The sequence below is a fragment of the Carettochelys insculpta genome, chromosome 31 (assembly GCF_033958435.1).
Source record: "Carettochelys insculpta isolate YL-2023 chromosome 31, ASM3395843v1, whole genome shotgun sequence".
In the NCBI taxonomy this organism is placed as follows: Eukaryota; Metazoa; Chordata; order Testudines; family Carettochelyidae; genus Carettochelys; species Carettochelys insculpta.
Window position 1 is genome coordinate 14729217 of NC_134167.1, and position 27958 is coordinate 14757174.

The following is a 27958-nucleotide window of genomic DNA, read 5'->3' on the forward strand; positions in this document are numbered from 1 at the left end:
TTGCCCCAGGTGGGCTCATAGCAAGTGAAGGCTTGTGCACCCCCATTAGAACAATCTCTCACCAGGAAGTGAAGATTTCTGGGGTCTGGTTATTGCTAACGCCAGGCTCATAAAGCTGCCACGATTTTACCTGATTCTCAAATGGCCACTGATGCCAGCTCGTCCCTGCCAAGGAGATCCTGCTGTGTTGGTGGGTGCGCATGGCAGAGTGAAACTGGCAGCTCCGGCACGTGCCACCCAATTGAACACACCTCCAACATCTTCAACAGGAACCAGCAGCTCTGCATGCAACAGTTTTGCCAGAACAAGGGACGCTGCAGTTGGCCAGTGAAGGTCAGCAAAGGGAGAAAAGGAGAAGGTCAGACAGAACATGAGCAGAGGAGGAATACAAACCAGCAGCGCCAGTGTGATTTGAGTGCCAGAGAGCAAAACCGGAGCTGCAAATGACTAACTCTCTCACCTTGGGTAGTGGAGCAGAGGTTTGGCAAACCAGGGGGGAAAAGGAGGTACAACCCCAAACCGCAAGTTGAAAATTCAAGGACATGGGTAAGTCAGATACGTAAGAACACTTTGCTCTTCCCAAAAGACAGGGAAATGCCTGCAAATCTCTCACACAGTGTGTGCCCAGAAGGCAGCGAATGAGAACATTCAAATGGAAAAGGCACTACAGGCACAAAATTGAGACTCTGCGTAACTCAGTCAACTAATAGCATGTTCTTTTGCTCCAGTCCCTGCTTGGACCTTCTTTCCATGCAGTGATGGGATGCAGGTATTTGAAAAGGGAGCCCAGGGATGAACACTCGCCTTCCTAAAGGTTCCTCTTAAGACTACAGAGAAGGAAGCAAGAACAGAATTTGTTGGAGCTGGAAACTGAGGCATGCCAGCGGCTGGGAAAGCAATTCTGGTGTCCTTTGATGGAACTGCCAGGTTTACGTACCAGGAAGCAGAAGTAATCTCATTTGGTCATAAGCATCAGAACAAAAACCGGTTACTCTAAGCAGACGCTTGGGGGAGCTGAACAACAGCTGTTTCAGAACAAGCATGATGGGATCACCACGCTTTGGTAGCACCATCTGGGTCCCCCTCATACAAAGCCTTCAGCCTTACATTAGAATATCCTTGCAGAAGGTTTCCTTTTAGCCTGCTGCCAGGAAAGAGAACCCATTACCACGACTCCTCAGGCTAGATGACAAAGTCCATGCTGGATGAGTGTCCCCCAGCTCCTATTCACATGCCGTTTTCTGCCTTGCAGCTGCTTTGCTTTGTTCCCAGCCAAGACCCTTGGTAAACTGGAGCATGCACATGTAGGGCCAGTGGGGTACATTGGCTTAATACATTAGCGTCACCGGTGTAGCACAGTAGAAAACAGTGAAAATCCTTAAGTGCCTGATGAACTGGACATACTGTCCAACTGCAGGGCTACGGGAAAGCTAACCATGACAGCAGTTAAATACACTCAAAGTGGGAACCCTTAAATACTGTACTGGGATACTGAAAGCAGAAGTCATGTCCAAGTAGCTTCTAAAAACAGCCTAAACACAAAGTCCAAAGCCTGCTCAGCCAGTCACACGTTCCTCTAGGATCCTTAAGCTAGTGTTAACTCACAAGACAATTCTTACCTATGTGACCAATTTTTGTAGCCCCCCCCCACCCCCAGGCAACTCCCATGAGCAGAGTGATTAAGGGAGCAGGAACACCGGCCCCAGGTCTTGGGGGAAGCCTGCCCAGGGTTCCAACAACGAACCCCGTCTACTTCGACCCATTTCTAATTGCAGAGGGGCTGTAAATATTCAGTCTTGGAGCCTCCAAATTCCATCCGCCCTGCTGGAAGAGAGTTCTCTGGTTTGTTCTCACAGGGCCTCAGGGCTGCGCAGGGAATTGCAGAATGAGCAGGGCTGTAACTGGATAGCTACCTGGAAGTCCGTCCACAGCACCCTCTCCAGGAAAGTATCTCCAGCTACTTCAGTATATTTACACTTCCAAACAGGTGTGCTGGCGGAAAACATGCTGACGGTAACTGCTGGGAGCTTGACCATGCAGTACTGGCCACGAGGAGCTGTGGACAGGCTTGAGGTGGCTGTTTTCCAGCTTGTGTTCTTTTCACAGAGAAAGCCACAGCACAGAGAAGGAAGTAAACCCCAGGCAAGAAAGTACAAGTGCGGAGCAGCTGTCTTAAGCACAGGGGTAAGGCATTCAGTCGGGGATGACCACGTGAGCCCGCAGGGTGGAGACCACTAGGCCCAAGGGCTCCTTGGGTTCGCCCCTCACTGCAGCTTATTCTCCTGGCAGAGAGAAGGCTGATTTGCCATGAAGTGATTGTGCCTCCTTATGCAGTGAGACCCAGCTTTCCGAAAGGTTCGGGGCATCTGGGCAACACTACGCTACGCCTCGGGCAGCGTGGTAGTTGTGCACAAGTAAGGGAGAGAGCAATGCAGCAGCATTTCTGCAGCTGGGATGCTTCACAGGGCATAGCAGAGGGCCAATCCAGCCTTTCACCTGTAGGGAGCTACGCCAACCTGCTGGGAACACGATACTGCAGCAGCAGAGGAGCCTGGCTGCAAGGCCAAATGAGAGACAGAGCGCTTGTGTCTGTGAGGAATGCCTGGCTGGGTCACTGGCCCATCTGACAGCCCCACCATCCCTTCTCTTCAGCAGCATGTTAATGCTGCCCACTCCCACCCAGGAAGGCTCAGATTCCATGGAGACAGTGCTGCTGAGATCACCACCAAAACTGCCAGCCCCTCTCCTGCCACAATGACCTGCCTACTTTGAGAGCCCAACAGCGAACTGTGCTGGCAGCTTCAGCGTGAGAGAGGCAGCCTGTAGACTTGAGCTTTGCCCTTCCAGCCCCAGCTAGAGTGGGGTGGTGTTAAAAAAAAGTCAATTCAGATTTTAAAAACCCCAAAGCACTCAAAATGCCATTAATGGCTGCAGTTGAGAGAGGGTGCAAGTTGGAAGTCCTACGTCTAATCCTACCCTTACACCAGGCTACTGCCCAGCAATGGGGAACGTCGAGTGTGATTAACTTGTACTCCCACAGCCGCTTGCTACGTGCATCTGTTACAACGTGGAAGAACCAGAATGAAGGGTACAATAAAAGGGCAGCTGATTCTGCCACCTCTTTTGCTTCGTTCCTCTTTTCTAGCCCCTGGCCATGAGTCACAGCAGCTTAGACTCAGGCCTGGCTTGGGACTTGAAGGGGTGCCGTGAGCTACAGGGGAGCCAAAACCTAGGCCACGGGATGGTACAACTTGTCTTGGTTTGACTGGACTTTCAGAGGTGCTGGTTAGACCGAGGCCGCTGACGCAATCTGACGCTGCTTTACCTCCCAGTCTAACTGAATCCTTGTGGGGGGCAGAGGCAGATGAGCTGCATGAGGTAAGTTACACGTTGGGAAGCAGCTGTTTGAAATGCTGCATCACGCTCAGGGAATGGAAGGCATTGCTCTCCCACTCCAGTTAGGGCCACTCTCACCTCTTAAGGCACCGCTGTGCTGAGCGCTCTGGGGGCTGCAGCATCCCTAGAGGCAGAAGTCAGGCCCCAGAGAGTCTCTGGGGGGAGGGGACGCTCACCGGATTAGACGAGAGGGTTGGTTTGAGAGACCCACACCAAGGTTTCCAAGGAGAGCCTGGAGATGTGTTTCACCCACACGACCCTGCGAAAGGGCGGCCAGGCTCAGGTTGCCATTTCCGACAGGCCGGAGGCATTTCAGTCGGAGCAGCAGTTTTGAAAGTGGCACCACTCGACCCCAAGATCCCGCAGCCGAGGTGGCAAAAAGGGAGTAGTTTCCTGCCAGCTTTAAGGTTCTGCTGCTTTTACCCTTCCATGGCTTTGAACTTCCTCTTGCTGAAGCCAGGGAACAGGAGCAGGCACCCGAATTCACATCTCCTCCCACTCTCCCCAGAGGGATGAACTCCACTGACGCCAGCATACCAGTGCTTCCCCTCTCTGTGAGGGCAGGCTGGGCAGTTGTTTGCAGCTCATTTCCGCAGTAGCATCCAACCACCTTCTTGGAAGGTGGTGCCAGCTCATTCCCAGGAGCTATTCCCTCACGAGCCCTTGATACAGAAGCAGGTGGTACTCCTCATACATGCTTTGTGAAGAGACAATGCCATTATCACAAAGTACACACACACTATGCACTATTTGCTTAGTGCTGGGCACTCCTTATGGGCCTCCTCTTCTGCCTCCCACAGTCCCAGAGACCCCAAACACTACCTGTTTGCACCACCTTGGGCAGTTTTATTGCGGACACCAGGATGCTTCCAACCAGAGCAATACAACCTTTGGAGAGATCCACAGGAGCCTCCATCAACATCACCACACTGAGACAGGAGTACCTTGGGAATGTCTCATCGGGCTTGAGGGCTCTGTAAAACCGATAGGGATATTTATGTCCTGCCTCCACCCCTGGAAATTTCAACCTGGTTCCCATCTTCAAAGCGACTCACCCTGCTGCATTTTGGAAGAGCGAGTGCTCTATAAAATAGATGACCTCAGCTCGCATACGGGGTGCCCTAAAAAAACAGCAGGAGTCAGTTCCTCTGCCTTGTTCCTGTGCCTCTTTACCCTGTTCAGTCCAGCTGCTAAAGAGTGTGCACTGCCACCACCCAGTTCGTTGTTGCTCCTTGGAACCTACTTGTCCAAGCAGGTCCAGGACGGCTGGGATCCCCTCTGCTATTCTGAGGAGTCTCCAGAGCTCGCTTTCCAACACACGCAGACCGTGGGCTGAATGTCGGTCACGGATAAAGCTTAAAGGTTAAGAGTAAAAATGACGTGGTCCAGACTGCCCGTGTCCTCTCTTAGCGCGTTGCAACACAAGGCCGTGGGATTGAGACCGCTCCAAAGGCATGATGCAGCACAGCCTGCAACTGCGCTGTTACTCCGGGTCCTACTCCCGCACCATGGCTGGCTGACGCCCGCTACCATCAGCGGATAACCTCTCTCTCCACAAGCGGCAGTGCCCACGCCAGTGGCTACAGCTTGGTGTTGCGGTGGAAGGTGTTCACGTGGGGGGAAGCGTACGTTGGCTGATTGTGCCACGTTGACACAGGATACAGCCTGTGCCGCGGCGAGCTGTCGTAAGTGGTCGCGTAGTGCACTGGGCTCGTAGCCAGCGGCCGGCAGAGGTCTGATGGCTGAGTGGAGGGAGCTAGTAAGTGGCTTGGGAATGCCGGGATGACAAACGGGCTGACAGAAAACGACGGGATGAGTGGAGAGGCCTGACCCTTTGCATGGTCCGTGTGGGCACCAAAGCTCACTGGGAGCCTCAGCATCGTCCCTTTGTAGCTGTCCTGCGCTGCCGCGGAGGTGAGCGGTGCAGGGAAGCTAGGGCTTGGCACCACAGCCTGGGGTTTGGCTAGGCCCTTCTGGAGGCTCAGGGACTCACCACGCTTGTCCTTTGGCTCCAGTCCCTTGACAAGAGGCGAGACAGCCTTTAGCTTCTTCCCATGTACAAAGCCCTCTTCCTCCAAACCGTGCTTGTTCCTTGGCCCAGGGGCAGGGCTGCCCGCCTGGCTCAGAGGGATGGGCTGGCTGAGCCCGTTGTTCTTGGGCAGCTGGGGGCAGGGCTTGGCACAGCTGGGCAGGGGCGGGACCCAGCAGGCTTGCACACTGGCAAAGGGAGAGCTGCTCCCCGCACAATTGCTTTTATAGAAGGCGGAGGGTTGCTGGTTGTCCCCGTTCCAAGCGGGCGGGGCCTGGCTAGCTTTGCTGCGCAGATCTTCTGGCTGCTCTGCACAACCCTGCGCGCTCTCCTGCCTCGTCCGAGGGGGGCTGGCTGGCTGCAGGTCCTTGGGCAGCCGATGATAGGCAGACGCAGACTCTGGGAAATCACTAAAGCCAGGAAAATACTCCCTGGGGCCTCGTAGTGGGTGGCAGCTGACGGGCTTCAGAACCTCACTTCTGTATGCATGGAAGCGGCCAGTGAAGATGGCAGGGGCAGCGGAGAGGTGGCAGCCTGAACTCCTGTCCTCTGTCCTCAGAAACAGCTGGCTGCCCCTGGGGCTCAGAGATCCTTTTGCACATGGTGCTCCCTCCGCTTTGCTAGGGGGGTGACACGCTCGGGGGAGGTTACTGGGATCACCCCCCTCTGCCAGGGGGCTCCGTCCCTCTTTGCACTGGTGAATGACTGACGGCCTGCTGGAATCGAGCTCTGGGCTAGGGCAGGGGAGACCTGCAGACCTACATCTCTTGCCTTCTGGGCAGTGGCTCAGTTGTCTCTCGTGGCAGCGCAGGGATTCAGCCGTGCTCACCTGAGCCAGCAGCTTCTTCTTCGCCAAAGGGGACATGATGCCGTGGTTCCCTGTGAAGCACAAGCTGGAGAAGAGCCGTTTGTAGGCCTCTGAGCAGCCGTGGGCCCTGCAGGTGCTGTGGCAGCTCGGGAACGGCTGACTCTTGGCCACATCCTTGGAATTGGAAAGGGGGAGCCCCTCAGCTCGGTCTCCGGCTTGACTCTCCTTGGGGCTGTCTATCACATCCTCCCCACCCTGTTGGGGAGCCACAGAGGCGTCTGCCTTCACCTTCTCAGGCAAAACCTGCAACCCAAGAGATGGTGGCCATGAGTGCTGGCAAATGGCTGGGCAGAGCCAGGTGAGGGTCTCAGACAGAGCTCCCACTCATCTGCCAAATCCAGGGGGTATGGCCAGCTTTGCTGACCTGCGTAGCAGCTCTCCCTCCTCCGCAGCTACCATAGTAAGAGCCCCCATTCTCCTTGGGCTTCTAATGACAGTGATGTGGGGCTCCAGACCCACGCACCTTTGGGAGCCCTCTAGCTCCCCTACCCGTCCACTCGTTGGCTCCCTTCCCCCACGCATCTAGCCGTAGCTTCCCCCTCTCTGCTGCTCCGCAGCCCTCTCTCAGCAGCTCTCTCCCTGCACAGACCCTGACCCCAGCCAGCCCTGGCATGACTGCAGCACAAGTGCACTGGTCTGGGGGCTGGCAGCAGGAGGCCCTGACCCAGCTTGGCACAGTCCTACACTGCACCTGGTCTCCGCTCTTCTCTTTCTTGACTTTCTTGCTTTTCTCAGCTGCATCGCTGCCCTGTTCCCCACGGGGCTCCTTGGAGACCTTGTACTGCTTCCGGGGCTTGGCAGGGGGCAGCGGCTTATCATCCTCACCCTTCAGGTGTCGCACGTATGGGAGGACCAGCCTGCAGCAGAGAGAGGCCAAGTGCATGAATCTGAGCTCCTGGTCCACAGTCCCTTTTCCGCTCGGATGTGCAGCCGCCTCCCACCCTAACCACGACCCACTGCAGAGGACTTGGCTGGCCCCAGGCAGAGCACGGCTATGACACAGGTACTGTCACATGGGCCTTGTGTATCTAGGAGGAAGCAGCACATTCCAGCGCTGCTAAACCATGGCAGGTGCAACCTGTATCTTCAGAGACCCTTACGTCCTGAGCTGGGCTGTAACTAACTGATGGAGTGGGGGATCCGTGTGTATGTGTGGGGCTCACAGAGGGTGTTGGTCTCCTGCTGAGGGTAACCCAGGCGACCAGGTGACACCTCTGGGCTGCAGACAAAGGGGGAGATGGAGCCTGAGGGGTCTGAATTGGAACTGGGAGTTGGAAGCAGTGAGTCTGGGCTGGGAGAGAGACAAAGGAGGGGGCAAGGCCCCGGCTCCGGGGACCCCTCGGGGCCTCCTCTCCCCAGCATGGATTGGACTGGCTGTCTCTGCCGGCTGCACTGACTCCTCTGTACGATGCTGTGTCCTGTCGGCTAATAAACCCCCTGTTCTCCTGCTGAGTGAGAGTCACTCCTGCCTGCGGTTGGGGTGCAGAGCTTGGGGACCCCAAACCCCATCACACTGGTGCCAGGAGTGGGATGTACTGCACCCTGAGGATGGAGCATCCAGCAGTAAGGAAGGGGGGCCTGTGAGACCCAGGTGTGCTGACGGGCAGTGAGGTGCAGTTCCAAGGTGTAGGGGCCTGTGGCCGAACCTGAGCAACTGCAGTCGTGGTCCTTGAGAGGGGGTCTCACACCCGAGGAGGGGTCACTCCTGGGAGTCCGTTAGAATCAGTCCCAGAAGGTGGACAGGCCGAGGGCCCAAACCCCAGGAACAAGTGACCTGCGAGGAAGGCTGAATGAGTTCTTCCCAAGAGAGTGGGTCACAAGGAAGGGGTTCCGCTGGGAGTCTGTTGGAGTCAGTCCCAGAGGGCGGAGGGGCCTACGGCCTAACCCCAGGGAGCTTGTGACCCGTAAGGAGCCTGGCACACTGAAGGGATTCTTCCAGGGATCGTGGGGTGCAGAGGGCATCAGCCTGTGAGCCTGCAACCACGCTGAGCAACTCTGCTGTGAAGTGGCAGCACACGGGAACTGAATCGAGATTAAAGGAGCTGGACAAGGCAGTGTGGATGTGCAGTGGCAGAGCTGAGGGTTAAGGAAACTCCTGCAGGAATGAGCCCAGATCAGGGCAGGGAACCCTGGACTGCCTGGAGCTCTGAACCGAGTGGCCTGCCACAGCTCAAGGAGGGAAGGAGCGATTCCAACCCATCATTGACTAGTGGCCAAGACAGACCTGCGAAGAGTTTTCCAGGCTGGGCCGAGGAAGGTGCCTGTGTGTCTGTGCAGGAAAGCAGCTTGTCCACTGGGAATGGCAAGTTGTCTGTGAGAGAAGCTGCCTCACTTTCTGGGCATGTGTCGAGACCAGCCAGGAGGGCTGGGACAAAGGAGAGTGTGTCTCCCATTGTCTGTATGTTGAACAGCAGCAGTAAGCCTGGGGAGAGAGCAGAGCCTGCATTTCAAAAAGGTGCCAATGAGGAAACTAGTCCATTGTCTGCAGAAGATTCCCCCAGCCTGGGGTGGCTGGAGAGGGAACCCAGGAAAGAGCATTCCAGGTGTGTCTCTGAATCCAGCCATGGGGGCTGGAACAGAGGGAATTAGTGGCTCTGGGATGGGCAGTGATATCCCTGATAAGGACGCTGGTCCTTGGTGCAAGAAAGGTGCTTCTGCTTCTAGGGAAGTGAATCCTTTGCCTGAGCCTGTGGGGGCTCGAGATGGGGCCAAGATCCCAGAGCTGGATCTGAGGGCAGCTGAAGCCCAGATGGGAAGTGGGCCTACATCTGTCTCTCAGGGAGGATGATGCTTTAACTCGGTCTGATCCAGTTAGTATCACCAGGGAATCCCAGAGACCAGACGATTCTGGTACTTGTTCTTTGCCTGATGCTGGTATTACTGGGAGGGGGTGAGAGGAGTGTCTGACCAGAGTCATCCTCTAGCCAGGACACAGGAAGAGCAGACGGGCAATGGAGTTATGCTGCCTGATAAAGATAAAGCTGGTAGCAGAAGGGAGGAAAGGGATCTTAACCTTCTGTCCAGTGGTACTAGCTGTCTGCCTGGAGGGGGATTGTGTGGGAATCTGCCTGATGGACCAGAAGTGATCCTGGATGTAAGTGAAACCCAGGAGCTGGTTGTGGGTCAAGGGAGCAGTGCCCCTGTGGAGCCAGACAGGTGAGCTGTTTGGGGGAGTTCTTCAGGAAGAGAATTTCCCTGAAAACTTTTCTTGAGCAATCCGTGGGGACTGCAGAAAATGAGAGTGAAGGGAAGGAGAGTGAACAGGAAAGGTGCTTGTCTGTAAGCGCCAGAGCAGCCCTTTGCCTGTGGAGAAGTTTGTTTCAGCTCCTGAGGGCCAGGATGTACCTGAGTGTGAAGCCACTGGCTGTGCTCTGGAAGGGTCCAAAGCAGGCAGTGTAAAGGCTACTCAGGAATTGGAAGTTGGTCCAAGTAAAGAGAAAACTATCAGCAGCTCTGTGATAACCAAGTGAAACAGCTGCACAGTCAGTCTCTGTAGGATGCAGGAGAGGGCCAGCAATTCCTCACCTCCAGATGGTGGAAACACTTATTCTCATAAGGGACTCCACTTCTCATTCCATGGGGAGGCAGAAGTTGGAGGTGGAAGGACAAAGGAGCTGTGGGCTTGGTGGGCCAGTAAGGGATAAACAGGGATTCCTCCATGTGAATTCTGCATCTGGGACTCACAAAGCAACTTTCAGAAAGCAACAGAGCAGCCGTTTGGCATGCAAATTTCCAGACTGGCTGGGAGGGGGCCGTCTCCCTGAGGATCAATGATGTAGCTATTGCTAGAAGGGAGGGCACGCCTGGAGACATCAGACTTCCACCCCAGGGGGCAAGGGAGAAGATTAGAACTTGATGGTGCTAAGAAAGGCCTCAGCCATTTAGCCCCAAAATACCAGATTCTCAAGGATGTTACACAAAGGTTGTGGTCTACCAAAGAGTAATGTACATGTGTAATTGCAATGGGTTTGTTCTGTTACTCACGCTGACTGCTGCAGCCAAGGGGTGCTGCTACCAGAAGCTGTGGAATTGTACCATGTACTGAATGTTTGGAAAGACCCCTGTGACATGATGGCATTGATGTAGAAGCATGGAGTTGTATGTTGAAAGAGTTTGTAATTCTGAAATATCACCGTTGTTCCCTGTAACTAGTCTTGCAACCTCTCACGAGGAGGAACATTCCAACCCTATTGTGTGGCATGGAAGGGGAGACTGAGGCACACAGCCATTTTGGTGGTCTGGCTCAATGCCAAGGGTGGAAGCATTTGTACCTTCCTTTACTGGACTGTAACTGAATTCCAGACATTTGCTGGAGCAGCTGTATGGACGGGTGGACAGACGGGGCAGGGCCCAGACCAGAGAAGAACAGTTTGATCTGCTGGTGCTGCAGTAGCTGTATGGGCTCTGCCTGCCCAACTTGAGAACGTGGCTGATGGACCGGAGACCGAAGCAGGCAGACCAGCCAGCCCGAGGGAACCAACGGGACTTGCCCGGCTGCATCACATGAAAGGGGCCAAGACCAAGCTCCTGACTTGGAGCCTCCCCCTGCAGGATAATGACGTGGAGGTGGTGCACATCAAGGGGAGCACCAAGGGTACAGCTGATGCCCGATCACGCAGGGAGAGCCCCGAACTTGCCCAGGTCACCAGCTGAGTGACCCAGCTCAGTTTGGTCCCTAAGGGGGGAGAGACGTGATGTACTGGGGGATACCTGTGTGTATGTGTGGGGCTCACAGAGGGTGGGGGGCTCCTGCTGAGGGCAACCTGGCGACCAGGTGACACCTCTGGGCTGCAGACAAAGGAGGAGGTGGAGCCTGAGGGGTTTGAATTGGAACTGGGAGTTGAAAGCAGTGAGTCTGGGCTGAGAGAGAGACAGACAAAGGAGGGGGCCAGGCCCCGGCTCCGGGGGCCCCTCAGGGCCTCCTCTCCCCAGCATGGATTGGACTGGCTGTCTCTGCCAGCTGCACTGACTCCTCTGTACCACGCTGTGTCCCGTCAGCTGATAAACCCCCTGTTCTCCTCAGTGAGAGTCACTCCTGCCTGTGGCCGGGGTGCAGAGCTTGGAGACTCCTGAACCCATCACACTAACAACCCCCCTGCTCCCCCACACGTCTCTGGTTCCACCAGAGACCTCAGAACACCTCCGCTGCGATTACGTGCATCTCTGCCACAGCTCACAGAGCCAGGGCACTACCAGTCCCCATTTACAGATGGAAAAACCGAGGCACAAAGCGGGTGGGTGGGCCTGGCCGGAGCACCCAGTTTACAAGCGGATGGGGCACAAGATGAGAAAAAGCACGTGCAGAGTGATGTCGACTGGAAGCCACTGATCTGGGAACAAGGGCTGGAAGAGTGACCTTGGCAGGGATCCGACTGCCGCACCTAAGAGTGGGAGCATCTGCCCTCTGTCTCTCTTGCACAGGCCACAAGGAGGAAGCAAGCCCCACACTGCACTAGCGCAGGCTCGGTGCCAGCCCCCAGGACAGACCTCACCGCCTGGCTAGCAGGGCAGACGCTCCACTTGAGGCCTGCAGGGGGGCCAGGAGTGGCTTCTCCCAGTGGCGCTGGGAGCGAGCTGGGCGAGGCACTCGAGAGGAGCAGCCAGCGCCCATCAGTGTGCGGCACAGCCAGGAGGGCTCCCTACCTCTCATAGTGCCTCCGGGTGCAGGTGGCTGCGCTGGTGCTGCCTGGGCTGCCCCCCAGCTCGTCATACACATTCTTCCAGAGGCGTCTTCCTGTGACCTGCGCAAGGAAGGGAGAATGAGCCCCACTGCGGACGCAGCCTACGGCGTCAAGGAGCGCCTGGTACCGCACACGCCTGCAGGCGGGGCCCTGGCCTCGGGGGGCACCCCTACGGCGCCAAGGAGCGCCTGGTACCGCGCGCCTGCAGGCGGGGCCCTGGCCTCGGGGGGCACCCCTACGGCGCCAAGGAGCGCCTGGTACCGCGCCCCTGCAGGCGGGGCCCTGGCCTCGGGGGGCACCCCTACAGCGTCAAGGAGCGCCTGGTACCGCGCGCCTGCAGGCGGGGCCCTGGCCTCGGGGGGCACCCCTACAGCGTCAAGGAGCGCCTGGTACCGCACGCCTGCAGGCGGGGCCCTGGCCTCGGGGGGCACCCCTACGGCGCCAAGGAGCGCCTGGTACCGCACACGCCTGCAGGCGGGGCCCTGGCCTCGGGGGGCACCCCTACGGCGTCGAGGAGCGCCTGGTACCGCGCGCCTGCAGGCGGGGCCCTGGCCTCGGGGGGCACCCCTACGGCGTCGAGGAGCGCCTGGTACCGCGCGCCTGCAGGCGGGGCCCTGGCCTCGGGGGGCACCCCTACGGCGTCGAGGAGCGCCTGGTACCGCGCGCCTGCAGGCGGGGCCCTGGCCTCGGGGGGCACCCCTACGGCGTCGAGGAGCGCCTCGTACCGCACGCCTGCAGGCGGGGCCCTGGCCTCGGGGGGCACCCCTACGGCGTCGAGGAGCGCCTCGTACCGCACACGCCTGCAGGCGGGGCCCTGGCCTCGGGGGGCACCCCTACGGCGTCAAGGAGCGCCTCGTACCGCGCGCCTGCAGGCGGGGCCCTGGCCTCGGGGGGCACCCCTACGGCGTCAAGGAGCGTCTCGTACCGCGCGCCTGCAGGCGGGGCCCTGGCCTCGGGGGGCACCCCTACGGCGTCAAGGAGCGCCTCGTACCGCGCGCCTGCAGGCGGGGCCCTGGCCTCGGGGGGCACCCCTACGGCGTCAAGGAGCGCCTGGTACCGCACACGCCTGCAGGCGGGGCCCTGGCCTCGGGGGGCACCCCTACGGCGTCAAGGAGCGCCTCGTACCGCACACGCCTGCAGGCGGGGCCCTGGCCTCGGGGGGCACCCCTACGGCGTCAAGGAGCGCCTCGTACCGCACACGCCTGCAGGCGGGGCCCTGGCCTCGGGGGGCACCCCTACGGCGTCAAGGAGCGCCTGGTACCGCGCGCCTGCAGGCGGGGCCCTGGCCTCGGGGGGCACCCCTACGGCGTCAAGGAGCGCCTGGTACCGCGCGCCTGCAGGCGGGGCCCTGGCCTCGGGGGGCACCCCTACGGCGTCAAGGAGCGCCTGGTACCGCGCGCCTGCAGGCGGGGCCCTGGCCTCGGGGGGCACCCCTACGGCGTCAAGGAGCGCCTGGTACCGCGCGCCTGCAGGCGGGGCCCTGGCCTCGGGGGGCACCCCTACGGCGTCAAGGAGCGCCTCGTACCGCACACGCCTGCAGGCGGGGCCCTGGCCTCGGGGGGCACCCCTACGGCGTCAAGGAGCGCCTGGTACCGCGCGCCTGCAGGCGGGGCCCTGGCCTCGGGGGGCACCCCTACGGCGTCAAGGAGCGCCTGGTACCGCACGCCTGCAGGCGGGGCCCTGGCCTCGGGGGGCACCCCTACGGCATCAAGGAGCGCCTCGTACCGCACACGCCTGCAGGCGGGGCCCTGGCCTCGGGGGGCACCCCTACGGCGTCAAGGAGCGCCTCGTACCGCGCGCCTGCAGGCGGGGCCCTGGCCTCGGGGGGCACCCCTACGGCGTCAAGGAGCGCCTCGTACCGCACACGCTTGCAGGCGGGGCCCTGGCCTCGGGGGGCACCCCTACGGCGTCAAGGAGCGCCTGGTACCGCGCGCCTGCAGGCGGGGCCCTGGCCTCGGGGGGCACCCCTACGGCGTCAAGGAGCGCCTGGTACCGCGCGCCTGCAGGCGGGGCCCTGGCCTCGGGGGGCACCCCTACGGCGTCAAGGAGCGCCTGGTACCGCGCGCCTGCAGGCGGGGCCCTGGCCTCGGGGGGCACCCCTACGGCGTCAAGGAGCGCCTCGTACCGCGCGCCTGCAGGCGGGGCCCTGGCCTCGGGGGGCACCCCTACGGCGTCGAGGAGCGCCTGGTACCGCGCGCCTGCAGGCGGGGCCCTGGCCTCGGGGGGCACCCCTACGGCGTCGAGGAGCGCCTGGTACCGCGCGCCTGCAGGCGGGGCCCTGGCCTCGGGGGGCACCCCTACGGCGTCAAGGAGCGCCTCGTACCGCGCGCCTGCAGGCGGGGCCCTGGCCTCGGGGGGCACCCCTACGGCGTCAAGGAGCGCCTCGTACCGCGCGCCTGCAGGCGGGGCCCTGGCCTCGGGGGGCACCCCTACGGCGTCAAGGAGCGCCTGGTACCGCACACGCCTGCAGGCGGGGCCCTGGCCTCGGGGGGCACCCCTACGGCGTCAAGGAGCGCCTGGTACCGCACACGCCTGCAGGCGGGGCCCTGGCCTCGGGGGGCACCCCTACGGCGTCAAGGAGCGTCTCGTACCGCACACGCCTGCAGGCGGGGCCCTGGCCTCGGGGGGCACCCCTACGGCGTCGAGGAGCGCCTCGTACCGCACACGCCTGCAGGCGGGGCCCTGGCCTCGGGGGGCACCCCTACGGCGTCGAGGAGCGCCTCGTACCGCACACGCCTGCAGGCGGGGCCCTGGCCTCGGGGGGCACCCCTACGGCGTCGAGGAGCGCCTCGTACCGCACACGCCTGCAGGCGGGGCCCTGGCCTCGGGTGGCACCCCTACGGCGTCGAGGAGCGCCTGGTACCGTGCGCCTGCAGGCGGGGCCCTGGCCTCGGGGGGCACCCCTACGGCGTCAAGGAACGCCTCGTACCGCACACGCCTGCAGGCGGGGCCCTGGCCTCGGGGGGCACCCCTACGGCGTCAAGGAACGCCTCGTACCGCACACGCCTGCAGGCGGGGCCCTGGCCTCGGGGGGCACCCCTACGGCGTCGAGGAGCGCCTCGTACTGCACACGCCTGCAGGCGGGGCCCTGGCCTCGGGGGGCACCCCTACGGCGTCGAGGAGCGCCTCGTACCGCGCACGCCTGCAGGCGGGGCCCTGGCCTCGGGGGGCACCCCTACGGCGTCAAGGAGCGCCTCGTACCGCGCGCCTGCAGGCGGGGCCCTGGCCTCGGGGGGCACCCCTACGGCGTCAAGGAGCGCCTGGTACCGCGCGCCTGCAGGCGGGGCCCTGGCCTCGGGGGGCACCCCTACAGCGTCGAGGAGCGCCTCGTACCGCGCACGCCTGCAGGCGGGGCCCTGGCCTCGGGGGGCACCCCTGGCCTCGGGGGGCGCCCCTACGGCGTCAAGGAGCGCCTGGTACCGCGCGCCTGCAGGCGGGGCCCTGGCCTCGGGGGGCACCCCTACGGCGTCAAGGAGCGCCTCGTACCGCACACGCCTGCAGGCGGGGCCCTGGCCTCGGGGGGCACCCCTACGGCGTCGAGGAGCGCCTCGTACCGCGCACGCCTGCAGGCGGGGCCCTGGCCTCGGGGGGCACCCCTACGGCGTCGAGGAGCGCCTCGTACCGCACGCCTGCAGGCGGGGCCCTGGCCTCGGGGGGCACCCCTACGGCGTCGAGGAGCGCCTCGTACCGCACACGCCTGCAGGCGGGGCCCTGGCCTCGGGGGGCACCCCTACGGCGTCAAGGAGCGCCTCGTACCGCACGCCTGCAGGCGGGGCCCTGGCCTCGGGGGGCACCCCTACGGCGTCGAGGAGCGCCTCGTACCGCACACGCCTGCAGGCGGGGCCCTGGCCTCGGGGGGCACCCCTACAGCGTCGAGGAGCGCCTCAGGGAGCACAAAGCACAGAAATGTACCACTGCTGCTAGGCAGGAAAGGCTTGGGGTGCTTGCGCATGGCTGGGGGCTGGCAATGTCAGTGCCTTGCAAAGCCTGGCACTGGGGAGCACGCGAGGGTGGAACGCAGGTTCAACGTTAGAGCTGGCACCCTGGGACCAAAACTCGGCCCTGCTGAGGGATGCTCACTACGCTAATGTCTGGGACCACGCGCAGCCCTCCGCCGAGGCTTCCAACAGGGCAGCACCGTGTTTCGCAGCTAGAGAAACAGGCACCGAGCGACAGCAGCCGAGCTGAAGGAGAGCCCAGCTTTCCCAGTTCCAGCACAGTGCTGGTAGGCTGGGACCCCCGCAAGCCTCCTCCCCTGTGCAGCTGTCAGCACCAGGGTGCTGGGGTGCTGCCCCAGTTGGCTTCAGCCAGGGTAGAGTTAAGCAGTGGGCACAGTTGAAGGGAACTGGATCCAGCCAGCGGAGACAGGGCTTTGGGTCAATTTGCTGAGATCATCATCTACTCCATCCCCCTCAGCGTCTGCAGCCAAAGAGCCCCTCCTGCAGGCTCTGGGCAGCCGCCCCTCCCCACTGTGGTCTGCACAGGTGCTGGCACCAGCAACTCGCGTTGCTGCTGTTGGCTGGAACAGATGGGGCGACGGAGAGGAAATCAGCTAAGCCAAGCAAAGTGCCAACGTGAAGGAAAAGGTTCATTCTGCAGCAGTGTCCCCTCCCCCGCCCTCTGCCTGGTATCCACCGGGGACAGAAGAGGCAGCAGGAGATGGCAGCCTGCTGAGAGATAAATCACTAGGTGCCTGGTTAACTCTCCAGTACCTACAGGCCTCAGCTGGGCAGGACCTTTAAAGGGCCAGCTCTAGGGTTCTGCACAGTTCTTACTCAATACGGCTGAGCAAGATATTCACGGTAGGAAGGAAACTTCACTCTCCCTCCAACGCTGACCCCTGGCTGCCAACGTCCCAGGGACCAGGGTTGCCACCACCCTCCCTCGAGGCCCAACACTGCAACATCTGCCCCAATCAGCAGTTGTGGGCGCTGTTCCTTGCACCAGGGCGCAAATCGAGAGCTTCACCGAGACACTCTTGCCACTCCCCAGCCAAGAGACCACGTTGCAAGGAGGGGTGAAGCCGCTGGGACACGCCAGCGGTACTCTTTGTAGTCGTGCTGCCTAAGAGCCCCCAGGGAAGTCTACACCAGCCTCCAACAACAGCAGGGATTAGTCACCACAGCCTTGTGCACCAGGGACCACTTTCAGACATCACTGTGGCTGCAAGCAGTGGCACTTCCGCCTGGGATGAGAGATCCTGGGAGGTCTCCGAGATCCCAATGGGCCCTGCCCCATTCCTACAGCGTTGCAGCCGAGACCTGCGTGAACAGGAGTTCAGCCAAAGGTAGGAAGGCCCCCCATAATAAAGGCTCCATCAAATTCACCCTCCATACTGGTCAATTTCATGGGCCTATTTAAAAATCAAACGCCATGATTTTCGCTCTTTAGAGGTGAACTTTCCCAGTGGTGTAAGGGCAGGGATCCTGAGCCGAAAAGGAGTTGTGGAGGGATTGCTAGACTGTTGTAGGGTGCTTGCAGTACTGCTCCCCTCATTTCTGTGCTGCAGCTGCTGGCGCTGCCTTCAGAGCGAGAGAGTGATGGCAGCTGGCTGGGAGCTCAGCTCTGAAAGCAGAGCCGCTGCCAGCAGCAGCGCAGAACGATGGCATGGTATGGTATCGCCATGCTTACTTCTGTGCTGCTGCCAGCTGAGCTGTGTCCTCAGTCAGCAGCCACCGCTGTCCAGCTGTGGGGCCCGCATGCAGAAGTAAGGGTGGCATAGCATGGCAATGCCACTCTTACTTCTGCTCTACTGCTGGCAGGCTCTTGCCTTCAGATGTGGGTACCTGGACGACACCTGCTGCTCTCAGGCCACCCAGCTCCAAAGTCAGCAAAAAAGTAAAGGTGACAATATTGTGACTTCCCTCCTCTCCCCAAAACAGCCTTGTGATCCCCCACAACCTCCTTCCTGCTTAGAACCCCCAGTCTGAGAAACACTGGTCTCCGCCATAAACTCTGCACAGAACAGGGGAAAGCACATAAGAGACCAGACTTCGTGCTCCATGATGTATTTGTCATGGCCGTGAGTTTGGCAGGGCCCTGCCCGTGATCCTTTAAGCCCTGTCCAGTTCCCAGAAGCTGCACATAGGACCATATTTCTGATCCAGAAAAAGCCTGGGCTGGACAGCCAGCCCTGAAACAGAGCAGCCGAAGTAACTGGTTGACACCAATGGAGTCTATGGCCCAGCACCCCAGTTCAACTCTTCTCACCAGCTCATATGCGCCCAGCTTCTCCACGGCTTTGTAGATCTTCCACAGGTTAACTAGACAAAGACAAGGAACAGGCAAGGAGTGAGGGCAGGCCACTGGGCTAATGGTTCATGGCACCTAGGCCACACCACTTCTCACCCTTTGTCCCCAACAGCTCTCTCAGGGAGACACTTGGGGTTTGTGTGAGAGCTTCAACAGGAGCTACGGGATGTGCCATTAGCAACGTGCTGCAGGATCACCAGCCGTGGCAGGCCTCCGTTCACCGGATGTCAAAGGAACACCTTAGCTATGTCATGCTGTGAGTCCAGCTGTTCTGCTGGCTTTCAGGGGCAGGGGAGAGGTCAGTGTTAGGCTGTTGGCTGGGCACTGCCACAAGAAAACCACTGCTCTGCTGTGGTCCCAGTGAGCACAGAGCCACTGTCATAAGGAAGCTGCCAGACTGGCTGCGGCCTCTGCTGGCATGGCCAAGGAGCGTGCAATCAGAACAGTAACCTTCATCACACAGGCTGGCTTTTGCCTCTGGTGCTCTGCCATTCGCACCCCCCACATCACATGATGCATTGGGGCTAACACCCCCACCCACGCCGGACCTCGGAAAGGAGTGCTGAAGCCACCCTTGAGGAGCTGTGAGCCAGCTGCATGAGGACCCCAAGAACAGCCATCATTGCTTTCTTTGAGCCGCTGAGCGGTGCCACTTGCTTTTGGCACAAGCAGGTCGGTCAGCCAGCCAATGGGTCTGGGCCTGCTACGCATGGAGGGGGAATCCTTGGCACTTGTCCTGGGCACAGGGTAGCCCACTTCCTGCCCCAGTCTAGAACTGGCTGTTACATAAGGCATTAGCTCCTCAAAGGCCAGCCCCAAAGAAACGGCTGGCACACAGTCCCATGATCCTTGCCGTGCCACCTGCACAGGGAACGTGCAAAGGGATTCAGGGACACGCCCGTCTCGGCAAGCACTGGTGATGAGTGGCTGAGCAATGGCTGTGGCAGGAGAAACGAGCGGGCATGAACGGACTCACTCTGCTTGAAGCCGAGATGAGGCACCCTCTCAATAGGGGTGTGACGCTCCTTCATGAACTTGTAGAGGTTGACAAGGAAGGCCTGCTCCTCCTCCTTCTCCCTGCTCGATGCCTCTTCATCCTCCCTCTCCTCCACCAGCTTCTTCTGCTCCGCCTCAGAGCTGCTGTCTGACTTCGGCGCCGGTGAGGCCTGAAGAGAAAGGCAGCCAGGCAACCAGTGAGGGAACTGAGGAAGCCAAGGGATAGAGAGGGAAGGGACCAGCCTCAGCTCACACAGTGAGTCCATAGTACAGCCAGGCACAGCAGCTAGGTGTCCTGTCTCTCAGGCCCCATTCTACTCACTGACTAGCCCATGCTCCCTATCAGGGCCAGGAATCTTAGAATCCTAGGACTGGAAGGGACCTTGAGAGGTCATTGAGTCCAGCCCCCTGCCATCATGGCAGGACCAAGTACTGTCTAGACCATCCCTGATAGACATCTATCTAACCTGCTCTTAAATATCTCCAGCAATGGAGATTCCACAACCTCCCCGGGCAATTTATCCCACTGTTTGACCACCCTGACAGTTGGGAACTTTTTCCTAATGTCCAACCTAAACCTCCCTTGCTGTAGTTTAACCCCATTGCTTCTTGTTGTAGCCTCAGAGGCCAAGAACAACAAGTTTTCTCCCTCCTCCTTATGACACCCTTTTAGATACCTGAAAACCGCCATCATGTCCCCCTCAATCTTCTCTTTTCCAGACTAAACAGGCCCAATTCTTTCAGCCTTTCTTCATAGGTCACATTCTCTAGACCTTTCATCATTCTTGTTGCTCTTTTCTGGACCCTTTCCAACATCTCCACATCTTTCTTGAAGTTTTTCATGAATTGTACTGGGAATTCTGACTGCCAGGCCACTGCCACTAGGTCATCCAACCTTTGTGCGTTTTCCACACCACCAGCTAAAGCCTTCCTGAATCCAGAAAAGATGCGGGGGGAGGGGGTGCGTGGAATCTACATTAATTCCTTAGTCATGGATATGCACAGCTGAGGAGGCCAGCGGCTCCCACAGAGCTTCAGAACACCTGTGCACGCTGGAGTGCCAATGGCCAGGACCAGTAAGCCCCAGAATCCCTCAGCAAGGAGCAGCGCAATCCAAAGCCACGTACCGACGAGCAGGGATGACAAGTGTTACTGAAGCTTCACGTTTTCTTGCCTCCTTTCTACCTCATCTCGACACCTCTGAACACATCCGCACGGCTCTGCCAGGCGGATACACACTGGCAGCAGTGAGCCGGGAGCTAGGACTTCGGAGTGCTTGTCCCACAAGTGGGCTTTTCACACAACACCAGGCTGCACTGTACCACTGCTTGAAATACAGTTGAGAAGTGTTTTGCGGTTGGAGGCATTTTATTAGCTCCAGAGAGTAACAGTCTTGTGCAACTAGAGTGAGATCCAGGGTTTATTATTCTCCCTGCTGGGAAGGCAGCCAAGTTGGTCAGAGCACTGGAGTTGTGTGAGAACACGAGGAACAGCTTCCAGGAAAACAGAAGGGCAGAAATACTCTCTCTCTCTCTCACACACACACACAGCTAAAAATGTTCCTCGGTTGTTTGTTCTACGTTTTCCGGAGTATAAAACTTGTTGCTATTTTTGGGCAAAGCAGCTGCTCAGTTCCCAGCACTTTTTCTTGTTTCTATTCTTTTAACTGCTTGTGACAGATGTGTTATTTTAGCTGCTGAGCTATTTCTGGGCCTCCTTTTTCTTTTTTAAACCCAGTGAATTCAGTGCAGGGGACTAGAGCGTGAGCAAGAGTCCTGGCAATTCAAGGCCTCTGCAACAGGGCAAGTTTCTCCAATCCACTTAGCACTGCCACAGCTACCTCAGGCCTGTCCTGGTGGGATGGGCTTCTCCTGTCGGGCACGAGGACGAGGGGACGGATAGCTCAGTGGTTTGAGCACCAGCCTGCTAAATGGAAGGTTGTGAGCTCAGTCCTAGAGGGGGCCATTTAGGGATCTGGGGCAAAGAGATTAAAAGAGGGAGGGTGCTTGGTCCTGCCAAGAGGGCAGGGGACTGGACTCAATGACCTCCCAAGGTCCCTTCCAGCTCTATGACATATGTAGCTCCCTATATTTTATGAGGTACACTGTGTACCATCTGGTTCTCAGCCACTCTCTACACCTGCCCACTGGGGTTGGCTGCAGCAGTGGTCTTGGTGAACTACTGGAAACTGGACTGAGTGAATCAACTACTTTACCAAATGCCTTTGACCAGAACAATTTTCCCCAAACTGGCCCCAGCGTGGTGGCTCAGAGGGCACGAGGCACAGACTCCCATTGCTGGTCACCCACAACAGCCAATGCCTTTTAATGGGAGCAGTGTTACAGCGTGTCCTGCCACGGCTCTTGCAGCAGCTCGGCCCAAGGCAAGGGACGAGTGGGGGTGCTTTGCCTCTAGGCCTGTCTTTAGCACACACACCAGCCACCTAAGGCTGACTCCTCAATCAACATCCCTCGCCTTCTGCCCATCTCTTTCCTCACCTTGGTGGGGATGGCCGGTGCCCTTTAAATGAGCTCACAAAGATACAACACACCACGGGAATTCCCACAGGGCTCTGGGAGACAAGGGATTGACAAGAACCAGTGTAACTCAAGGGAGGCTGCAGGACACCCCCCCACATGGCTGCCGTCTAGGAGCCCTTTAAAGTGACGTTTGCAGAAAACAAGGAGGACACAAGTCCCACGGAAGGTGCTGCCGCAAGGAGGCCATGGGACCAGCCCTGCAGGAACACAGAGAGGAATGGAATCAGGCCTTCCATGGAGCAATATGGGGGCACGTGTACCAGAAGCACAAATGACGGTACAACGTGCTCCAGGCAACAGCGCTCAGAGAACGAGAGTGGGTACGACTTCCTCAACTGCCATTCTCCTGTTTCCCCCCCACTAGTTCCTCGGCTCTCAGCGCCTCTGTGCGTCACGTGATGTGACTAGACAGTCACAGCCCCTGCTTTCTGTTTTGGTCGGTCGCCGTTCCTGGAAATGGTCTAATCCCCTTAACCGCACCAGCTCTCCCAGAAGGCTGCGATGCGCATTCTTGGCCTGCACGTTCTCACTCAGAGCCTGGCTTCTGACTCCCTGCGGCACAGACCGCGTGCATGCCTGCAACTGCTTCAGCGGCACAGGTTGCCTCGGTATGGAAATTTAAGAGAATCCCGTGAGCATCCGGCAGCCTCAAACAACAATCCCTCTTATTTAGGGTGGCCAAGTGCTGGGTCTTCTCTCATGTAAGGGACACCTTTGCCACATGTTTCAGGTGCAAACGAGGGACTGATGCCAATGCAAGTCACCCCTGACCATACAAACAGGCCCCATGTAGCATTCTGTGGCCACTGTGAAATGGCTCTGCATCATGCATCCACCTTTCTAAGAAGCCTGGCTTTGTGCAAGGGGAGCTGCCCACTGGTGCCAGGCTAAGGCAAAAGGTTATAAAGGCAACGCACAAAGTGCCTTTCATAGTCCCTTCACTTAGGTGTGACTTTATACGTGCCCCTCCGATCCTCTCCCACCCTGGTCCCTTTTCTGTCATCGTAGCTGTTCTTAAGTAAAGTTAACCCCCTACCTGCCTGGAAAAAATAATCCTGTCACTAACTTGCCATTTGTCTCCATCCTCCTGTTCATTCTGCTACTGCGTTCTACCTTTCACCCTGCCCTGCCTCAGTCCTGCCCAAGTAGACAGCACGGTCTCATTGCTTCCTTGTGCTCCGTCTCTGCAATTTAGCTCTCATTGGGTACTGCAGGGCCAGTACACTCTCTGTTTTCTGGGACCGTATGGCAGCCAGCCCAACAAGGTCCCAGGCTGGAACTGGGGCACCTAACAATAATACAAATAAAAGTCTCTTCCGTGGAGGTCTGACTTCGCAATTTGTTGTTTTCTCTTCACCTAGAATAAGAGTAAGCGCAACCCAAAGTCCAGGGCTGTCTTTTCATACGGACCCCCAGAGGATACCCGCATCCTGGTATGCTGGAAAAGTGAGTGACCATTCTGCCATCAAGAAGGAGATTTTTGGTTGTTGTTCCTGGAGCACTGCCGCCAGCTGCTGCCCTGGCCTGTCCAACAGCAGGGCAGCTATGAACACAGGTACCCAAACAAAAACATACATCCTAAGAGCATTTTTTGTTCGCCTCCTTTGGAAGGTTTAAAAGCCCCAGTCCCACCTCGTGGAGAAGGCTGAGCATCTCAAGAAGCGCCAGTGGGAGACCAAAAAAAACCCCTTTGTGCTGTTTCTAACTCACCACATGGTCCTGCGCGTCCACAGTATTCTGGCTCCCCTCAGGGCCAGTCTTCACAGCATCAGATTCTTCCATCGGTCCTGACCCAGCAGTCTCCATTGTAGATGTCTTCTTCTTCCTCTTCCCTTTGAAGCTGGGTGCTGTGCCCAAGGGAAAAGATGGAGAAGCCATTCAGATGGGAAGGCCCAAACAAACATGCATACCAAGGGGAAGTTCTCCAACACACACACACACAGAGCAGAGAGAGACACCAGCACTCCCTAGCAGCCCAAGCAGATGCACCTACAGGCTGAACCCCTCTAATCCAGCACTCTCTTGTCTGGCAGCGTCTGCAGTCCAGCATGATTTCAGTGACGTTTGTTTACAGCTATCCGTCCTGGCTCTCAGCGTTCTGAGCTGTTCTTTTGCTCTTATGTACCCCCTAAATGTATTCCAAGAGCCCAGTAAGCAGTGGAAGGGTTGTTCATGCTGCTAGACAATATTGACCTCCTGTGGCCTGGGGAATTCTCTCATTCAGTCAGGTCCCCAGGATGCCAGACTAGAGAGGTTCAACCTGTACTAAAAACACATGGGATCAGTCCTTCCAGTGTTACAGAGCCCCAGTTACCAGCATTCGTCATCCAGCATCAAATCCTCCCTCCTCTCAAACATAAGGGCAGGACAGAACTGGATGCAGATTTCCCAGCTCAGGCCTCTCCAGAGAATGGAGACCCATATGTCCCCATCTGCACAGCCGTGCACTCAGGGAACAGGCAGGTCTCAGGGTTTCATGCTTGGGACCAGAGTTCATTGCTACATGCCGCTCTTTCTGAGGGAGGCCCCAGCTCTGCACAGAGGACCAGGCCCCTGCCAGAAATCCAGAAAGGCACATTTTAGCACTGAGCATGACAGAGGGCCCGCTGCCCTGACCCGGGCCAGACGACTTTCCAAGGCTTGCTTTCCAAGAACAAAGGCCTCTGTAATGCAGGTATCTGCCTCGCTTCCTGTTCAGAGATGTCCTTTGTTTGTCAACAGCTCGTGACGGTGGCCCTCCGGCCGCTGCTTTCGCTTTCCGAGTGGCTTCCTGGAGCCTCATGAGCCAGTACAGGGTTGTGAACGCTTCCCCGCCTCAGCCACATCCGTCCCTGTCAGACACTCCACTAACTGCCTCTGGCAGGTGCCTCGCTCTCTCTAGTCCCAGAGGAGGGATGGGAAATCCCTCCAGGCCCAGTGAGAGACTCTTAACTTCCCCAGTTGTTACTTAGGGCAAGGCAAGACATGGACCTGCATCTACTGCAGCCCCTGACCTGTTGAACTCCCCTTCCCCTAAAACGCATCAACAAGAGCCTGCATGCATGCAGAGCTGGGCAGAGGTCATCTAGTTGTCACACCAGTTCCAACCTCTCACAGAAAAATCTCAACCCCTCCAAGCCAGCAGCAGGGTAGACCAAGGCAGATGACCTGCACTGTCCCCATAAGGCTTACAGCAAGCATGTGGGTCTGCACTGCTGCTAATCCAGCCCCTGCAAAACCACTGACAACTGAACACACACACACACCAAAGCAGGATGCTGTAAGAGATATATTATTGTCATAGCTAATGGCCACACAGAGATCAGGGCCCCACCGTGCCAGGTACTGCCCGAAAGAGTTTGAGTGCTGAACTGAGCAAGAGGAAACTGAGGCACTGCACAGAGACATCCCTTAGCTAAGATCACACGGCAGAAGAGCGCCAGAGCTGGGTGCCGAATCCCAGCCCAAAGGCCTGTCCTCAAGAGGCTCCCCGATTGCCACAGCAGGTACTGCATGGCGATCACCCCCCCAAGTCAAAACCTGGGACGTAGCTCACCTTTGGTGGTGGGCGGGCAAGCAAGCAACCGGACGGAGCAATGGGGCACATGCTCTGGTGTAAACTCCCCCCCTGCCCTTCTGCACGTGAGAGATTCAGCCCACTTTGCATCACTCCTCAATACCAATTCTGCTTACGCCACAAGAAAGGACGAGAAACAAACCCCTCTCCTACTCTCCACTCCTGTGGCTGCCAGAGCCCCTGCGAGCAACATCTGCTGGGCTGGTCACACACTACTGCATCAACCCTCATTCCCAAGCTGGGCGGAGGGCAGAGCGGAAGCAGAACCGGGGGATCAGAACCAGGGCACATCAGGCTCCCCTTCCGATGCAGCTGAAATATCCACCTCTCCTTCTGGAATCTTTGAAGCAACAAGTGCTCCTGGTCTGTTCCCAAGACTCAGCCCCTCAGCCTACTCCAGTTCGTGTTTGCTGTGTGTCGTTCTCAGCCGCATGGGGTCAGAGAGCTCATAAAACGCTTTCACATACTGTACAAAGGGGAGAGAAAACTGGCCAGTTTAATGTTCTCTGGGCATGAGATCACCACGCACGGCAGCCAAAACAAGCCCGGCTTCTGAGAGGATTACTGGACATGATGACAACTTTGGGAAACAGAGCAGAGAACAGCTTGAGTCTTTTACCCGGCTTATGGCAGAAGCCGCTGTGGGGGAGGGAGGGAGGGAGGCTGAGAGTCAACCCCCTCCAAACTGCCTAGGCTCCTCAACACGAAAGACACTTGAACCCTTCGCTGATGCAGGAGCAGAACTCCCAGTAAACAAAGCAGACAAGTGCAGGCGTTTTTGTTCATTACAAAGCAATTAAAATGCGGTTAATTAGCGGCTTGTCCTAACGGCTATCCCGGATGGGTCAAAGCTTACTGGGGCAGGCCTGTGGTGGAGCGAGCACACAGCTTGGCTCACACCACGTATAGGAATCTGCCCCTCTGTGCTGCAGAACCCTGCCGCTCTGGCTTCATTCTCCCTATGCAGATCTCAGCAGTTGTTTCCCCCGCACCCCCCGAAGATCCCGTAATTACACTGTTCTTTGTTTCATGCCAGTTGGGAGGACTGCAGCACTGAAAAGCACCTGTTTTTTTGCAAGGCAGCTGCGTGCAGGATCCTGCTCGGCAGTTTTACTGGGATGGCAAAGTGCCTTTTCTGAGGCTGCCGGTCTGCACACTAGGGGGCTCCTAGCACCCTCTTCTCACCAGTCGAGAGAGGAGAGCTGGACACGCTCTAAATCAGTTCTTTATCCTCCCATCATCGGGGATTCCCGCTGATACCACAGCATCCCAGAAGACGGGCAGTACCATACCCACCATTATATGGCTGGGGAAACTGAGGCACATCTGTGACGCACAGAAAGGAGCAGGGACTCACCCAAATCACACAATGGCACAGCAAAGAATAGAAGCCAGTTCTCCAGGCTTCAAACCCTGTGCTTCACCCCCGAGATTACCCTGCCCCAAAAAGCAACCTTAAAACAAAGGCAATTCGACCTTGCAAACAAACCATGGAAATTACAGAGGACAATGACCCATGAGCTCATCTAACCTTATGGGAAGGGTGAGGGAGGGGTCAATCCCCTACACAGTCCAATGCACAGAGTTAGGGAGAAGGTGTGGGTGGACAAATGCCACCTAACGCAGTTCCCACGGAAAGACAACTCCGCTCCCATCCGAACAGCTGAAGCCTCTGCTGGCTGGGATCTTTGGCGCTGCCTTTGCCGGCACGGATCCTAGACATTTGTACTTCTCAGCACCGGAGGGCAATTTCCAGGGTCCCGCCCCCCTCCCCACCATTGAACATTTACCTTGTTCACACTACCAAAGTGTACCCCATGGGGGGGGTGCACGTGCCCATGGGGGTGTGTGCCCATGGTGGGTGCCTGGGGGGTGTGTGCGCGCCCCGGGGTATGCCCGCGCCCCTGGGGGGGTGTCCGTGGGGGGGTGTGCCCGTGGTGGGTGCCCGGGGGGGTGCCCCCTTGGGGGGGGTTCCCGGGGCAAGCGCGGCGGGAGGGGCTGACGAAGCGCTCTCGCAAAGGCCGCAGCGCGGCTCGGAGGAGGAGCCGGGAGCATCTTCAAAGCGGCGGGTGCGCGGCTTTCGGGAAACGCCAGCGCGCGCTGGAACCCGCGGCCGCGCACCGCCCGGGGAAGGGGAACCACGGGCCGGGTGTGCCGGGAAGCGGGGGGCGAGCGGCCGAACAGCTGTCACCGCTCGGGCGCGCACAGCGCAGCGGGCAGCGGGACGCCGGCGCCCGAGCCCGACCGGACGGACCGGACCCACCCGACCGGACGGACCGGACCGGACCGGACCCGGCCGCGAGGCAGACGGCGCGCGGAGAGAAGGGGCGCCGGGACGCTCCCCCGCCCTGCGAACGGGCCGGGCGGCGGCTCCCCGGGGACCCCGGCTCCGTCCGAGCCCGCGGCCGGGCAGGGCTCGGGGCGCGCTGGGGGCAGCGGGAACCGACCCCCCTCCGGCCCGGCCCGGCCCGCGCAAGCCCCCCACTGCCCCGGCCCGGCCCGCGCAGGCGGAGTCCTACCCATCGCCCGCAGCGCCGAGGCCTCAGCGCCCGTCCGGCCCCCGCGGCGCCGCCCGGCCCATGCGAGACTCCGGAGCGTCCGGGCTCAACAGCAGCAACTCTCTGCCCCGCCGGCCAGGCG

The 27958-nt window shown here is 58.9% G+C and overlaps 1 protein-coding gene across 3 annotated transcripts; it reads right to left on the reverse strand.

The window, feature by feature from the left end:
• Positions 1-171: 171 nt before the first annotated feature.
• On the reverse strand, positions 172-27958 carry ARID5A (AT-rich interaction domain 5A). 3 transcript variants are annotated; one of them, XR_012642987.1, is made up of 8 exons: positions 27838-27958; positions 23473-23609; positions 19203-19392; positions 18185-18237; positions 11937-12034; positions 6985-7150; positions 3573-6536; positions 176-314 (listed from the first exon to the last, which is right to left on the reverse strand). XR_012642987.1 is itself a non-coding variant. In XM_074981976.1 (7 exons), the coding sequence occupies exons 1-7, from the start codon at positions 27839-27841 to the stop codon at positions 4977-4979; spliced, it is 2208 nt and encodes a 735-aa protein (XP_074838077.1). In that variant the 5' UTR covers positions 27842-27958; the 3' UTR covers positions 172-4976. The 3 variants fall into 3 exon arrangements, 2 of the variants coding, with proteins under 2 accessions (XP_074838077.1, XP_074838078.1); XM_074981976.1 differs by having other exon boundaries at positions 172-6536; XM_074981977.1 differs by lacking the exon at positions 27838-27958 and adding an exon at positions 26850-27014 and having other exon boundaries at positions 172-6536.